The 16,835-nt window shown below is 51.0% G+C and overlaps 1 protein-coding gene across 2 annotated transcripts in view; it reads left to right on the top strand.

The window, feature by feature from the left end:
- The first annotated feature begins 10,057 nt into the window (after positions 1–10,057).
- GAS7 (growth arrest specific 7) overlaps positions 10,058–16,835 on the top strand; it is a 200,315-nt gene continuing 193,537 nt past the window's right edge. Inside the window, exon 1 of one of the 2 annotated variants that reach the window (XM_024748441.1) lies at positions 10,058–10,693. In XM_024748441.1, coding sequence (XP_024604209.1) covers positions 10,511–10,693 — 183 coding nt within the window. In that variant the 5' untranslated portion in view covers positions 10,058–10,510. The remainder of the gene's footprint in view (positions 10,694–16,835) is intronic. The other variant, XM_024748442.1, reaches the window with a different exon arrangement.

Here is a 16,835-nt window from a genome sequence, read left to right as displayed (position 1 = left end):
CGTATCGCACAGGGAACTATATTCGATATCTTCTAATAACCTATAACGGAAAAGAATCTGAAAATTTGAATCACCTGAAACACTGTAAATCACCTATACTTCAGTTTAAAGAAAAACCCTGTCCCTTTTACTCGCAAACGCTTGAAATAACTTGAGACAGTTTAAGCACTGTGGATGAAGGTTGCCATAGATTGAATGTGCCCTCCCAAAATTCATATGTTGAAACCTACCCCTAGTGTGACGGTGTTAGGAGGTGGGGGCTTTGGGAGGTGAGTAGGTCATGAGGATGGAGCCCTCCTGAATGGGATTAGTGCACTTACCAGAAAGACCCCACAGAGGTGCCTTGTCCCTTCTGCCCTGTGAGGACACAGTGAGAAGACAGCCGTCTATGAACAAAGAAGCGGGTCCCTCACCAGACACTGCATCTGCTGACGCCTTGATCTTGGACCTTGGCCTCCAGCACTGTGAGAAATACATTTCTGATTATAAGCCACCCAGTCTAGGGTATTCCGTTGTCGCAGCCAAAATGGGCTAAGGTAAAGATCATTCCGGAAAGTAGTACACAGCGCCTTGACTTTGGGAATGGAAGGGCTCAGGGTCATTGTCACTCTCACAAAACTTCATATTGGAGAACGTTTTATAGCTCAGCAGCCACCTTTCAATGCATTTCCTACTTTGGTTTTTCCGACGGGACTGTAGGATAAGGCAGACGCCTTTTTTCCTGCAGGATAAGGCAGACACAGATGAGGAAACTGAGGCTCTGGCTAGAAGAGCAGAGCCTGGGCTACCATCCCCATCACTTGCTTTTCAAGCTTAGTTCAGGATCTGCTTACTCAGTTCTGCCCCCCCACCCCTGTGCTGCCCTGTGTGTTAATGAACATCCATCACCAACATCTTAGAAACACCTCTGGGCTAAGGCACTTTTTATTTTTTTGAGCCTTTTTTAGTGATTCTCCCAGATCCCTCTCCCCGCCAGTGTCAACTGTCACCTGGCACTTCCTCCCGCTGTCAAGATACTTGTCCCATATAGTATGGACTGAAAAGCTAGCGAAGGAAAATTAGTTTGTTAGAATTGTTTGGAAACGGTGTGAATACGCTCTCACTGAGATTCTGAAGGACTTTCCTAAGAGTTAGGTATATGGAAGAGGCTCGGGGACTGTACCTCCTTTTTTATTATGGAACGTTTCAAACTTATAAAAAAGTAGAGACTAGAATAATGACACCCCACCCCCACCCCCGCTGAAGCAGCCCGCCTTCTACAATTAACACGGTACATGCATTTCTTGCCTTGTTTGTTCCAAATTCCATTTTGCTCAGTTCTTGTTGAATTCTGGATTCCTGAAGTATCTGGATATTCCTGTACCATTCTTATCACTTTGAATACCCAGAGAGGACCCCTGTCATGCACCCTTTCATTTCTTAGCTGTCACTCAAGATGCTGGTATGGGCAGGTCTGAAGGGCAGTTTGCTACAAGGTTCTCGGGAAGCAGCTTGAGTCCTGCCCCATCTCCAGGCTGCACCCAGGGTCCTCACAGAGTAGTTCACGCTTCTCAGGCTCTGACCTCCAGGTGACCACAGGAGAGCATTTGCCTGACTGGGAAATCCTGCTGGGGAAGTCAGGAGGAATGTAAACCTGTGTTCTGTTTCCTCCCCAAGGTTGTTCTGGAAGGAATTTTTATTAGTCTAGGGAGTAAATAAGTATGAATTCCACCTGCTTACGACACCAAGCCTAGAAGTTTCCACACACCACCCTCTGCCTTCTCAAATCCCAAATTTGGGTAAAGTCTCTTCCAGTCTGAACCCAGCCCAGGGCACACTTGCTAGAGATGGACTCTTGACCGAAAACATTCACCAGATGGCCTCCTGTGAGCCAATCCTTCCCATGATTTTCCAAAACAGGTATCACCACCCACCCCATTTCCCACTCCCGCCGTCTGCAGATGAGGAAATGGAGTTTCTGGGAGGTGAAGTCACTTGTCCCAGCCATGTAATTAGTAAGCAAAAAAGTTGGGACTCGGATGAGCCTAATAATTATAGTCATTGAAGAGACTGTTCCTTTTCTGTTGTGATTAATTCCGAATTTATTTTTAGTCTTCAAAAGAATGGAGACTCGTGGTGGGGTTTTGTTCTGAGCCAGAAACGTGCTATTCCTGACAGTTTCCCCAGGCCAGCCCCCTTTCCCACGAGGAAACCAACAACCAGCAGCGAGGTGCATTTTTTCAAAGCTCAAGATTCCCCAGGGATTTGTGTCCGCCTAAGCGACTTTGGAGAACTATTTTCACACCTTGATAAGAGCGGCAGCACCTCCAAATGAAAACCCCAGCCTCAGCCACGCTGCTAGGGAAAAGGAATTAGGGTCTAGCTTATCTTTGGGGTAAGAGAAGCAGCCTGGATGGTAATCAAAAGCCTATCGTGTGTGTGTGTGTGTGTGTGTGTGTGTGTGTGTGTGTGTGTGTGTGTGTGTGTCTGTGTACTTCAAAGGCAGCAGAGACCAGGAGGGGCAGCAGTTCTCAGAAACCTCTCAAATTTCTTTTCTAAGCTTCCAGAGAGCCCAGCCCACGTTGGGTGGATTTTTCCAGGCTTCACATATGTTAATAGCCGCCATCGCGTTAGAGGTGGGTCTTGGCCCTGGAGGCTTGCTGTCTCTTTAATGTGGCTTTGCCTCTCTCTGCTGGGCTCCTCCATGCATATTTTGTTGTTATTTACTCCCAAAGGGGAATATCACTTCCTTACTTCCAGCTGCCGCCAGGGTCCTGTGGGAACGGGGCAGACACTCCTTTACCACCCACCTGCCAAGGACCGATATAAAGATGGACTTCTTCTATTTCTAAATGTTATTTTTGGTCCCACAACTTACGATTTCTCTGTGGCCTTTCTTTTCCTCTCTCCTCCCCTTTCTCTTTTCTTCTCTTCATGCTTCTTTTGCAAATGAATTTCACCAGGGAAGCGGGGTCTGGCCAGAGTCTGCTCTGCCTTCAGAGCCTGGTGGGTGGGTGCATGTGGGTGGTGGATGGAGTGAGGGAAAGCAGGGCTGTCTTTTCTCCTCCGTCCTCCCTCCCTGGTCTCTCTCCCCCTCCCCTTCTCGCTTCTATCCCATCCCTTTTCTCTTATTCTATAGCCTCCGTCTCTCCCATTCCCCACAATGGCTTCCTCTCCTCGTTTATCTATGACGTCTCTGCCTTCCATTTTCTGCCTGCCTCAGGCTCCGCTTATGCTTCCCTCGACATCTTTTTAATTGGTGGTGTCTGGCCAAATAGGATGCAAATGCAAACGCTTCCGACTTATAAATTATAACGTTCTCCAGTGGTACAAAGACTACCTGAAAATGTCTGGCAACCTTAGTGTTAAGGATGGTGTTTCTCAAAGTACGGTGTAAGGACTCCGGTAGAATAATACAGAGGCTTTATTAAAAAACACAGATTTCTGGGTCCTATCATAGACCCAGTAAATCAGAATCTCCAGGAATAGGCATCACTTTTAACATGCTCCTCCATGATTCTTTTTTCTTTCTTTCTTTCTTTTTCTTTCTTTTTTGTGGGATCTTTCCTTGCGGCATGCGGGATCTTAGTTCCCTGACCAGGGATCAAAACCGGGCCCCCTGCATTGGGAGTGCAGAGTCTTACCCACTGGACCACCAGGGAAGTCCCCTTGGTGATTCTTATACACACTGAAGTTTCAGAATCTCTGGCTGCACCTCTGGCTCAGACTCCACATGGGAGAAGTGGGGCGAGGATAGATGGAGCTCTGAATGCTTTCTCTTCCTTGTAGGCCCAATGCCAGCTTTTTCCCAGACTCCAAGAGAACTGGACCCATTTATTTTTTTCCAAAGTCATGATTTCAAAATGCTTATTTTCAGTACACTAACTTTCTTTTCCTTCCCAGTGTCTTCTTAAAGCTGATTCTCAAGATCACCGATTCCCAAGAAATGTACAAAACATCCACTACAATGCAGGAAGACAACGTTAGAATCTTTTAATTGTGTATAATATATATTTTAATATAACTTTTTTCTTTTTTTGTGGAACGCGGGCCTCTCACTGTTGTGGCCTCTCCCGTTGCGGAGCACAGCCTCCGGACGCACAGGCTCAGCGGCCGTGGCTCACGGGCCCAGCCACTCCGTGGCATGTGGGATCTTCCCGGACAGGGGCCCGAACCCGTGTCCCCTGCATCGGCAGGCGGACTCTCAACCACTACGCCACCAGGGAAGGGAAGCCCCTAACATAACTTTAAAAATTTTAATCTTGTGTATTATAAGATACATTAGTTTAATGGTTCATGTATTTAATTTATAAATAATAGAAATACAAATATTTGGGAGTTTTACTGATAGAGGTGCACAGTCAGTAAAGTTTGAAAAACATCGCTCTAGAATCAAGATACTATATGTTCTTTGAGGTCAGGGACTATATTATTTTCTTTAACAAACTGTACTGAAGCATAGCATCCATACAGAAAAGGGCACAGGTAAGTATACAGCCTGGAGAATAGCCCTGTGTAACTCACACCCAGATCAAAAAGTAGATTATTACCAGGATCCCAGATCCCCGCCCTCGATACCCTTCCCTCAAATAACGACTCTCCTGACTTCTCGGAATTTCATATAAATGGAATCATGCTATATGTACTCTTTAGTGGGTTTTTTGGCCAACATTACATCTGTGGGGTTCACTTACCTGTAGCAATAGTTTGTTCATTCTCGAAGTGTAAAGTTTTCCATTGTATAACTATGTCATCATTTTACCCACGCTACTGTAGATGGACACTGGGCTGTTTTCAGTTTGGGACTCTTATGAATAGTGCTGCTATGCACGTTGTATATGTCTTTCCATGAACATATGACCACAGCTCTCAGTTGGCTCTATACCTAGGAGGGGAATGGATGAGTCATAAAGGATGCTCCCTGCAGCTGGGCTAAGTATCGCGTTTTCCAACGGGCTCCTCTCAGCGGTGCATGGGCACCCCACGTGCCTCAGAGCCTCATAATACCTGGTATTTTCTATTTTGTTTTTATATTTACCACCTGGTGAGTGTATATTGTTACTTCCTTTTGATTTTGATTTGCTTTTTTTTTGATGATTGATGAAGTTGAGTACCTTTTAATGTTATTGGCCATTTGGATGTCTTCTTTCATGAAATGCCTGTTCAAGTCTTTTCCCTTTCCTCTATTGCATCATCCATCTTTTTCTTCTTGATTGATAGGAACTCTTCATATATGCTCCATACTTGTCTCTCTATCCCAGGCCCAACACACTGTCCATGTGATAGCACAGCCTTAATAGCTCTTCACATCATTGCTGAATAAACTGGCCCATGGGTATGGAAGAGCATCCTTGTTTTTTTTTTTTTAATTTTTAAAATATTTATTTATTATTTATTTTGGCTGCTCCGGGTCTTAGCTGTGGCATGCAGACTTCTTAGCTGCGGCATGCATGTGGGATCTAGTTCCCCGACCAGGGATCGAAGCCGGGTCCCCCGCATTGGGAGCACGGATTCCTACCCACTGGACCACGAGGGAAGTCCCAGGGCATCCTTGTTGAATGAATGAGGCCTTTGCATATTTTTGTTTATTTTTTGGTTTATGTTAGCAGCTTTACTGAAGTATAATTTACATACCAAAAAATTTACTTGTTTTAAGTGTACACTTCAATGATTTCTGGAACTGTGCAGAACCATTACCACAGCCCAATTTTAGAACATTGTCATCACCCCAGAAAGAAACTTCCTGCCCCTTTGCTTACTCCCTATTCCCACTTCCATCCTCAGGCAACTGCTAATCTCTTTACTGTCTCTATAGATTTGCCCTTTCTGGACATTTTATATAAATGCAATCACACAATACTGGCTTCTTTCACTTGGCATGGTGGACGTCTTTGCGATGCATCCTGTATCAGTACTCCATTCCTTTTTGTGGCTGAGTGAGTAGTCCATTGTATGGGTATACCACATCTTCTCTGTTCATCAGTTGATGGGCATTTGGATTATTTCCACTGTTTGGCTCTTAGAAAGAGTGCTGCTGTGGATACTCACTGCGAGTTTTTGCGTGGTTATTTGTCTTCATTTCTCTTACGTAGATACCTAGGACTATTGCTGGGTCATACGGTAAATTTCTGTTTAATTTTTTAAGAAATTGAAATCCTTGTACTTCTCTGCCATCCATAGGCTGCTGGTGCAAGGGCATATGAGACTGTCTCAAGTAGAAAAGAAATGTCCACCAGCACATAGATATCAAGTGCACAGTGTGGAGAGAAAGCTAAGAAAAAGGGAGCAAAGCCTGATCTTGGGAGTTTACAGTCTAATCCAGATGTTCTAACACATGTGTTTATAGAGTAACTTGGCAATATGGAAAATCTGAATCTGCACAAAGGTCCAAACTATCTGCGCAAAACGAATTGAGGAAGTACTGAATGCCTACTTTTTGCAATGTTAGGCTTTAGGAGGGATAGATGGAAATTGAAAACAAACATGTTATCCTTCCCCTGAGTTACTAAGCATCTAATCAGTAATGTAAGACTTAGTTATCAAAGAAGTTAAATAATTAGAGAGTTAAATACAAGTTCAAGATAATAACAGAAGATTTGGGTGGGGGAGGAAGGCAAGGAGGAAAATAGATAAGGGAGAAACTCATCTTTCCTTCAAGATCTTTTGAGAAAACAGAAACCCAGAGTGTGTTCCTTTAAAATTTTTGGCATTCCGAAGATGTAAGAGTTTCCACTTCTATTATTGCCCGGGAAATCTTAGTTCAAAAAGAAGTGTTGGATAATAACTAACCAGGACCATTGGGCTAGGTAGATGATAATGACTGCTAATATTTGAGTACCTGAGTGCCAGCCATTGCTCTAAACAGTTTACATTTTTACTCATTCAATCCTCTTAATAACTCTATGATAGAAATACTACTATCATCTTCTAATGATGAGGAAAACGAGGCTCAAAGAGGTTAAGTACATTGCCCAAGGGCACACAGCTAGAAAATGGCAGAACTGAACTTTGGATACAGGGAGTCCAGAGCCTATACGTTTAACCACCTCAAGTCCTATAGTCCAGCTATTGGATTCAGTCTCCAATCACAGATGGGGAAATAGACCCAGAGGTGTCAGGGGATTTATCTGAGATCAGGGACAGGAGTTTCACTGACTGCTAGTGCAGTCTTACTTGTATTGAGAGTGACATTGGGTATCACCAGAGAATCCTTTAAGATGCTATTCGTGGATGAGCCACAGTGCATTTTCTGACTCCGGCAGAGTGGACCAGAGGAAGCAGTGCTCCATGTACAATAAGCCAGGTCTGATCTCTGCTGTTGACCAGCCATATAATGGTGGGCAAGTCATGCCCTCTGAGTCCAGTTTTTCTACTTGGAAAAAGTAGAAGAGTAGTACTTGTAGTTTTTCTACACCAGCTCATAGGACTACAGGAATAAAATGAGAGAACTGAAGAAGTTGACAGCCATGATCAATTTTGGTGCTGCAGAACTGTTTGGGGCCGGTCATTTGGAACTGAAGTGTATGGCATGCTGTGTCAGCTGAAATTTCACAAGTCCAGACTGGATCACAGGTTGTTTACAGGTACCCCAGAGGAGTCTGGATTGCAGGAAGGCTCTGGACCAGCCATCCTAACTTGAACTGGGCCATATCATCAGATATGAAACCTCAGGTCAGCCTGCACAAATGCCCCTGATATAGGGCATTTTAGTCCCGTTTAAGACTTTGATTAGGTCAGTTACTTTTTTAAAAAATTAATTTTTTATTTTATTTTATTTATTTTTGGTTGCATTGGGTCTTTGTTGCTGTGCGCGGGCTTTCTCCAGCTTCCGTTGTGGTGCGAGGGTTTCTCATTGAGGTGGCTTCTCTTGTTGCGGAGCACGGGCTCTAGGCGTGCGGGCTTCAGTAGTTGTGGCACGCAGGCTCAGTAGTTGTGGACTGCGGGCTCCAGAGCGCAGGCTCAGTAGTTGTGGCGCATGGGCTTAGTTGCTCCGTGGCATGTGGAATCTTCCCAGACTAGGGCTTGAACCCCTGTCCCCTGCATTGGCAGGCGGATTCTTAACCACTGCACCACCAGGTAAGAAGTTGACAGCCATGATCAATTTTGGTGCTGCAGGACTGTTTGGGGCCGGTCATTTGGAACTGAAGTGTATGGCATGCTGTGTCAGCTGAAATTTCACAAGTCCAGACTGGATCACAGGTTGTTTACAGGTACCCCAGAGGAGTCTGGATTGCAGGAAGGCTCTGGACCAGCCATCCTAACTTGAACTGGGCCATATCATCAGATATGAAACCTCAGGTCAGCCTGCACAAATGCCCCTGATATAGGGCATTTTAGTCCCGTTTAAGACTTTGATTAGGTCAGTTACTTTTTTAAAAAATTAATTTTTTATTTTATTTTATTTATTTTTGGTTGCATTGGGTCTTTGTTGCTGTGCGCGGGCTTTCTCCAGCTTCCGTTGTGGTGCGAGGGTTTCTCATTGAGGTGGCTTCTCTTGTTGCGGAGCACGGGCTCTAGGCGTGCGGGCTTCAGTAGTTGTGGCACGCAGGCTCAGTAGTTGTGGACTGCGGGCTCCAGAGCGCAGGCTCAGTAGTTGTGGCGCATGGGCTTAGTTGCTCCGTGGCATGTGGAATCTTCCCAGACTAGGGCTTGAACCCCTGTCCCCTGCATTGGCAGGCGGATTCTTAACCACTGCACCACCAGTGAAGCCCAGGTCAGTTACTTTTAGTGACTGTTTTCTGTATCAAATTTTGCAGCTCTGCTTTAAGGGACTCTTAGTGGTGACCGTGGTCAAGAGTTTGTTTCCCCATGATTGTAGACAAGCAAGGGTTTGTGAATTTGCAATTGATGGAATATGATAAACAATCTTCATTTGTCACCTTGCCCATGGCCAGAGGCCAGGCTGAGGCTGTTAGGGCAGATGGCTTAAAGGCAGAATTTGGCTCAACAGTGATTCTCAAAGCTAGGGTGGGCCTGGGCATGAGCATTTAACATTACTCAGGTGACTCTAATGAGAACCACTGATTCAAAGTGTGGAAAGAGATCTTAAGGCTCTCATAGCCCAGCTGGGCTGGTTTTGTAAAGGGTAACTATGGAAGCACAGTGAGAGATGAGGGTGGGGGAGGTATCGTGGAGGGCCTGAAATGCACAGGCTGAGAAGTCTAAGTTTAATGTAAAAGGTAATAGGGAGCCATGGAAGGTTACTGAGCAGGATGTAAGGGCAGGCAACTAGGAGTATACAGAGAGATTAAAGGGTTCGGCTGTTTACAGTGTAGGAAATGGAATTTAAGTTTTCCTATAGAGTAGGTGAACAAAGAAAGCTTTCTTTTACTCCTAGGCCATCAGTTCAAGGTCAGCTTCCTTCAGCACCCAGGTCCACTGGTACCAGCAGAGCAGGAGCTTGTCCCAAGTGAATTTTGTAGGTACCTGGCACATTGCGTGGAACGTGGCAGCCTCCCACTAATGTCTGTTGACTGAGTGAACGAGTGTAGACTCCTCAGCCTGGCCCATCTCGATTTCAGGAGAGCTGGTACCCTGGGCCAGCCTCCCCTTTGCACGCACAAGCGACGGGGCCTGCTCCTCTCACCTTCCCCTCTTCTCCTTTTATCCGTAGTGATCGCCTTCCAATTCTACCAACTCGGATTCCGACTCCGTCGCCTCGCCGCTCGATCCCTCCGGTGTAACCCGCTGCCACCTGGCTTCCCGGCTCAGGCGCCCGGCTTCAAATCTGTCTCTCACCCATTGTCCAGTTTCCGGTGAGTCAAGTTCAACCCCAGGTTCAACCCCTAGTGACGGCCACAAACACATTCCCTCACAGGCACCCCAGAGGAGGCGCCCGCCCACCACCGGCCACGAGGCCTACAAAACGCGTAGAAAGGGGCGTTTCTATCCCCGCGGCTTTCGGTGGTGCGGGTGTGAGCCGGGAGACCCCTCCCCAGTGACCCGCCCGCTCGGCTAAGGAGCGCCCGGCCCTCAGAGGGCGTGGCCGCCCCGGTCCAGCCCCCGCCCAGTCCCGCCCCCTCGCGCCGAGAGAGCCCCCGGCAGGCTACCCGGCCGCCAGCCCCTTCTCCACGTCCGCCGCCACTCCCTCGCCGCGGAGCGGGGCCGAGGGGGATGCTCCAGGTCCCACCTCCGCGGGGAGCTGCGCATTTCCGCGCGCCAGGGCCGCCCCGGCTCTGGCCGGCCCTCGCGGCGGCCGCCCGCGTTCCGCGTCCCCGGGAAGTTGTCTCCGGAGCCCGCGGCGCCTGGGTCTCCTCCCCCTGAGCCCCGCCCCCCCCCGGCCCGAGCTGGGAGCCGCGAGCCGCCCGGCCCGGGGGCGTTGCCGCTCGCTCGGAAGCCAGCAAGTCTCAGCTTCCCTGCGCGGGGCGCGCGTCCCCCGCCTAGCCGGGGACCCCCGCGCACCCCCGAGACGGCGCGCGCCCAGAGCGCGGGAGCCCGGAGCGCCGGGCGCCTGGGACCCCGCGGAACCGCTGCCCAGACTGCGGGGCTCGGCAGAGATGCAGGCTGCGCTGTGAACCCGGGCGCCAAGGCCATGTCCGGCGCCCGCTGCCGGACCCTGTACCCCTTCTCCGGGGAGCGGCACGGCCAGGGGCTGCGCTTCGCCGCGGGCGAGCTCATCACGCTGCTGCAGGTCCCGGACGGCGGCTGGTGGGAAGGCGAGAAGGAGGACGGGCTCCGCGGCTGGTTCCCGGCGAGCTACGTGCAGTTGCTGGAGGTAAGGGGCGAGGGCCGGGGCTGGGAGACCGGCGCGCTCGCATACCTGTTGCCTGCGCCCGGGAGGCCGGAGCCGCCCCTGCCCGAGGGGCGCCCCGTGGGCCGCCGATGCGCGCCCGACCCAGAGCCGCGCGCTCCTGGGGGTGGCGGAGGCGGCGGGCGCCTCTCCGGGCGTGGGCAGCGCGGGGCTCGCCCTCCGCGCGCTCCCCGTGCCGGGCCTCCCGAGTACATCGAGGCCGCCCTGAGGAAGCGAGAACTTGTTGCCAGCGTGAGTTCGGGAGCTGGCGGGCGCGTTCCGGCGGTGGCCGGGGCCGCAGAAGGGTTGCGGCGTCCGGCGGTCCAGGGAAGACGCACGGAGGATGGGGCTGGGGAAAGTGGCACCGCTTGGGCCCCGGAGCCCCGAGCCTGCCGACCCGTGGACGGTCGTCCTGCGGCGGGTCAGCTGCCTGGCCGCCTCCGGGCCGCCCACTTACTGGTCAGCTGAGCCTGGCTAGCCACCAGCCCGAGCCCCGTCAGCAGGCTTGATCCAGGGGTGCTGCAGCCCCCGGCCAGCGCCCCGTCCCCTGGCCCAGCTCTCCGCGGCCAGGGTTCAGAGCCTGAAAAGTGGCCTGTCCTGGTGTTCTGGCCTGGCCCCCGGCTTCACAGGACCTGCTGAGCCAAGCTGGCTGTTTATCGTCTGGGTGACAGTTGGGAGGCCTCGATGTCCTCTCATCGCCGAGCTCATGGTCATAGCCTGAGTGGGATTCTAAGTTCCCCAAGTCCTTTGGTGGCGTGTGGGGTGGGCTTTTACAGGGTGTCTCCTTTAGTGAAGGGCTGCCCGACCCCAAGATTGTTGTGAAGGCTGTGAGTAGACGGAAGTATTCTGGCAAAACTGTCCAAATCATAGAGACTAAACAGATTAATAATTTACCCTCCCCCCCCACCTACTTCACAAAGAACAAAGTAGCAAATTTTGACTGAAAATGCTCAGTGCAACTCAAAAAAGACAGAAAGAAAGCTAGATAGAGGTGAAATGGTTATGGGTGAGTTTGCCTGAGAAGTATCCTGTGGAAACCTTATCAAAATAGAGCCTGGCCTCTTAGATGTACGTGATGTTTCTTTCAGGTCCAGAGAACAAAATCCCTCCTACGTGGATTAGTAGCATTTGACAGAGTTGAGGCTGGAAGGAGCCTTCCTGGGCTGTTAGTGCCTAGGAGAGGTTCAGGTGTTCCTCAGCTTTCGTAGTTCCCTTCCTGAGATTCAGGTGTGGAAGAAAGCAAGTGAATTGCTTCTTACGAAGACCCGGAGCCTCCTTGTTTCTAGCCCAGCAGCCCTGGCAGAGACTCCTGTCGTAGAGTCCTCTGGTGGCCACGCTTTTCCAGGAAACACTGATGTGGAAATTTGGCTGTTGGATGTCTGGTGAGGAGTGTCCCTGGCTGGACTCAGCCAGCTGTGTGTTGGGTGGGGGTGAGACTGGTGGGTTTGTCGGCTGTGTTAGCAAGAGTGAAGTGCCTTTGCTTTTTCTTCCCAGGGGGAAAGGGAGGGTGAATCAGACCACCCAGGGCACAAGCAGAATGATCAGCTAGGACAGCTGTGGGTGTGTCAGTCACAGTTCGTGGCATGTGTGTTGCCTAAGGTGCTTTCAGACAAGTACCCATCTGTGTGAGTAGTACCCCTAGAGGGGCTTACGTTTGTTAAGCACCTATTAGGCACCAGGCATGGTCCATACAGTGTCACCAATTCCCCAGACAGCCCTGGGAAGGGGGAGGCACTGTCCCCATTTGACAGGCAGGCAAACTGAATGTGAGACAGGTGAAGGCAGTTGGCCAGGGAGTAATGCTTGCGTAGCTGGTTAGCAGCTCAGCTGGCTGAATGCTACCCTCTGTGCCTGTGTCTCTTTTAAACCCAGTATCCTTGGCCCCGCTGTACCAGAAGGCAAGTAAAGAAAGGGTCTGGATCCCTGTGGGAAAGGGCCAGTGCAGCTCCCGAGGTCCACCTGCCAGTGACCACATCCATAAGGGAGGCGGAGATGCTGGGGCTCCAATGAGGGCAGCTGCTCCTTCCTACCTGGAGCATCTCTCCTGCGAAGCCTGGAGTTTGATTTCACTCAGAGCCCGCTGGTTTTCCCACAGGTGGAGACAGGAGTGGGCCTGAGCCCCGCGACTCTTTTCAGAGCCAAAGCAGACGCATCTTCCACAGGGAGGATCATAGATCAGGCCCTTTTGTCTGTGGGAACCTCTTCCCTGAGAGGCTGGACCTCAAGGCTGAGGCTGGGGAGGGATGGAGGAGATGCAGGTAGGGTCCCTTGGAATGGGGTGACTCCCCAGAGACAGGCTGGGTTAGGGGAGAATGCAGAACTCCTGAGGGGGTTGCCGGCGGTGGGCTGGCCAGCATATGGCACTGGAGGAGTGCCAGCCAGGTGTTAGTGCAGAAGCCAGGAGGCCAGAGGAGGGCCCACTTACTAGAGCTGGGAAGCCTCTGCTAGTGGGCGCCTGGCACTGAGCTTGCTGGGGGCATGGAGTTCAGAAGGCCAGGGGAGCTGTTGCAGATACAAGTACAGACAGGAGGGGCTACACCAGACTCCTGCGGCAGGAGTGGGATGGTGGGTGTATAGCTGAGAATGGCACTGCCAGCATAACCCCCACCCCAGTGCACCGTTTGCTCTCTGGCGGAAAGAGTGATGTCAGGAAACCCCATCTTGGCAAGAGTGTGCTAAAGATTGAGGGCAGTGTGTGCAAAATGCACACGCCCCAAGGATTTCCTCCTTGTTCATGTGAAAAAAAGGGAACTGAGAGGCCCTGGTTTGCAGGAAGCATACCCCGTGGCGGGGAGTTGCGAGCTAACTGAGAGGGCCCAAAGATCCACCCTGGTGGCCTGCCCCTGCGGAGAGGCCAGTTTGGTGGAGGTTCTGGTCCTGGTTCCTGGGGAAATCTCTTTGGTCAAGACCCCAAGGAAATGGGGGGACAGGGCAGAGCATACTTGGCTTACAGAGGGCGGCCTCCAGGAAAACCTCTGCCAAGCAGAGCTGGGGGGAGCCCTGGTGGGCAAAGACTGGCCACAAGGATCCTGCTATTCAGTGAGTGGGGCAGCCTTCCAGAGGGTGCCAGGTGGAGGGGAGCCAGCTCCTCCCAGAGAAGGGAGGAGGCCTAACAGATAAGACCCACAGCTGCCCAGGAGTTATCAAGGCCCTTAGATAAAAGCCGCCAGGAACATCTTTCTTGAGGGTCTGTTCAGCCATGAAGAGGTCAAGGATCTGAGAGAGACGTGGTCTAGGAGGAGCTGAGGTGATGCTCTTCCCTCGAATGAAGAGAAGAAATGAGGGCTTTGGAAGATGCTGTAAGGCATCTGCAAAACCCACCAGAGCTTTTGGGAAATAATTCTGGAGGGTGGTAAGATTGGAATGCATACGCAACAGAGCTGTCCTTGACGGAGGTGCTGTTCTCAGAATCCACGATCTGGCTGCAAGGTCGCTTGCAAGGTACTCAAGAGGTACCAACGGAATACGACACTGTCAGCTGAACTAGTCAGCTGCAGAGGCTCACCCCTGCACCTCCTTCTCTTCACCTTCTGTTCTCCCCTTTGGGGTTCAGGTGATCGTGCCGTGCCGCAGGAGTTTACAGGGTGTGGCTGGGGCAGAGAGATGTGGGGCTGGGGAAGTGGGCTGCGCTGTGGATCCTTACGGGATAATATTTTATCCATTGCTATGTAATAAGCCACTGCAGAACAACCATTTGTTATTATCTCACACATTTCTGTGGGTTGACGGGGCTCAGCCGGGCGCTTCTTCTGCCGTCGATCTCGGTGTCTCTCACGCATTTGCAGTTAGATGGTGGCCGCAGCTGGGGTCCTGGAGGCTCAGCTGGGCTGGCACCTCCAAAATGGTGTCTTCACTCACATGCCTGGTACCTTCCATATGGCCTTTCTCTCTGTGTGGTGTCATCCTCGGGTGCCTTTCTGCATGGCCTTTCTCTTCAGCAGGGCAGTTGGAGTGTTTAACGTTCAGGCTTCTTAACACAAAAGTGCAAGTTGCCAGGTCTTCTTAAGGCGTAGGCTCAGAACTGGCGCATCACTTCTACCACATTCCACGGGTAAAGTGAGTCACTGTGGGAGGGCGGTGCATACAGGTGTGTATACAGCGAGGCAAGGTTCATTGAGGCTGTTTTGCAGACTAGCTACCTCAGAAGGGTAGGGAGAACACCCTGGGACAGATGATCCATTAGAGAGGAAGCAGTGCCAGGCCAGACCCTTGAGAGAGCCTGGGATGGGGGTGGGTAGAACGAACAGATTTGGCCATTCTGCTAGGAAATTCTCCATCGCCATCCTTGGAAGTTTTTGTTGTTCGTTGTTCGTTTTTGTTTTTAAAGACGCCAGGGATTTCTTTATAAAGGCCACACAATAAATGGTGCAGCTGATTTTGAAACTAGATTTTCCTGTCCCTGAAGCCTGGGTCTGTCCCCTGGGCCACTGACAGACCAGCCCAGCTTATACAGGGCGGGGCTGTTTGGTGCTGGTTGTTAATGGACATGGTGCATCCGAGCTGCCTGACATCTAGTAGATGCTTGATATGTTATACAAATTGATTTTAATACAGGACCTTTCTTTCTGTTACGTGGAAATTACCTAAAATGGGTGTGACCTTGTTCCTCACACCCGTATTTTTTAAGGTGGTCGTCAGCTCTTTCACAAAAGGCATAATTAGGGCTGGTGGTTTGCGGAGCATGTAGCTGTGATCGAAAAGATTAAGGTGCTTTCTGCCATCTTCACGAAGTCATCCTGCCCTTTGATTTGGGGGCTGTGGCCCGCGTTTGTGGCTCCTGTGCCGTGTGAAACTCTACCTTTGGCCCGTACTCTGTCTGCCTCTGACCCGGAGGGGCGTCCCCCCTCTGCAGTGCTCTGTGCTGGTCCGGTCAACTGGCACCCCTCAGGACTTCAAAGCAGTCGGCAGGGCTTGTCGGATTCTCTGGATTCGGGGCATCTTCACAAAAGTTCCCTTAGCAACAAATCAGCAGGAATCCCTGACATCTGTTAACCACCACATGAATCCCTGCAGTCCATTACCAGCTGGAAACATGAATGGGATGCTGACCCGCTTGTACTCTTCCCAGCCTGAAAAAGCCCAGCTTTTATCTGACAGCCTGGTCGACCTCGTCTACGAGGACGGATGCTGGTCCCTACGTGGCCGGTGAAAGAAGAGGTTTGGTAAACCAGGAAGGCTCGGATACCGGTTAGGTGTCGGGATTTTTGTCGGGCCGCTCCAGGGGACGGCGTTCTCCCAGCTGCCCGCTTATCACTCCCAGCAGGCAGGCGGCACGTGACAAGCTTTCCACCAGAATGTCAGCACGGGTCCCCCGGTCCTTAATTGCACGAGTAGATTCCACTCTTGCCTACAGCGGCAAGGCTTCTGGGTGGTGTTTGCCCCGTGGAGAGAAGTAGAAATGGTGGCCAGCAGCTCGACCTGGCTTGTCCTTTGGAAGACCAGAGCATGGGTGACACTGTGTAGGTTCAGTTGCGACAGGTGTGTGAATTGTGCCAGGTTCGTGTAGATTCCTCAGAGGACTCACCCACCTCCTCCCTCCACATTTAGTGTCTCTCCTGTCTTCCATCTGGTAAAGATCTGTTTGATTAGGTTAACTTCCCGGTTCACTGTTTTCCCCTCGGTTCTTGAGCTGGTCTCCAGACTCAGTCCCCAGGGACTTACATGTCCAAGCTAAACTCTTAATCGCTCCCTTCCTTTCACCCTCTTTTCCCCCCACCCTTCAAACCCTTGTGCATGTCGCCACCATCTCTCTACCGCGTCACCTGACTCTGCCCGCCTCTTACCTTTTCTCTCCTGTTCATTCGGGTGGCAAGCCTGGTCTGCTCTCCCTGAGAAACGTTTCTCAGAGCCTTCTCCTTCTTCACCTGCATTGGCAGACTTTTTCTGTAAAGGGCCAGGAAACATGTTAGGCTTTGCAGGCCAAGAGGCACACTCGAGTTACAGCTGCATCACTGGATGTGCAGTGCGCTGCAGGCAGTGAGAAGCCGTGAGAGCGCCCATATGGTCTCTGTCACAGTGGCTCAGCTCTGCCCGCGGAGCACGAAACGGCTAGAGAGGAGCCCCAAACCGACGGGTGTGGTTGGGTTCCGATAAAACTTTATTTATGGACACTGAGGTTTGAATTTGT

This window comes from Neophocaena asiaeorientalis, unplaced genomic scaffold (assembly GCF_003031525.2).
Source record: "Neophocaena asiaeorientalis asiaeorientalis breed wild unplaced genomic scaffold, Neophocaena_asiaeorientalis_V1.1 scaffold543, whole genome shotgun sequence".
NCBI classification, from domain to species: domain Eukaryota; kingdom Metazoa; phylum Chordata; class Mammalia; order Artiodactyla; family Phocoenidae; genus Neophocaena; species Neophocaena asiaeorientalis.
The sequence above is the reverse complement of the archived record's forward strand: the minus strand, read 5'-3'. Positions and strand labels throughout refer to the sequence as shown.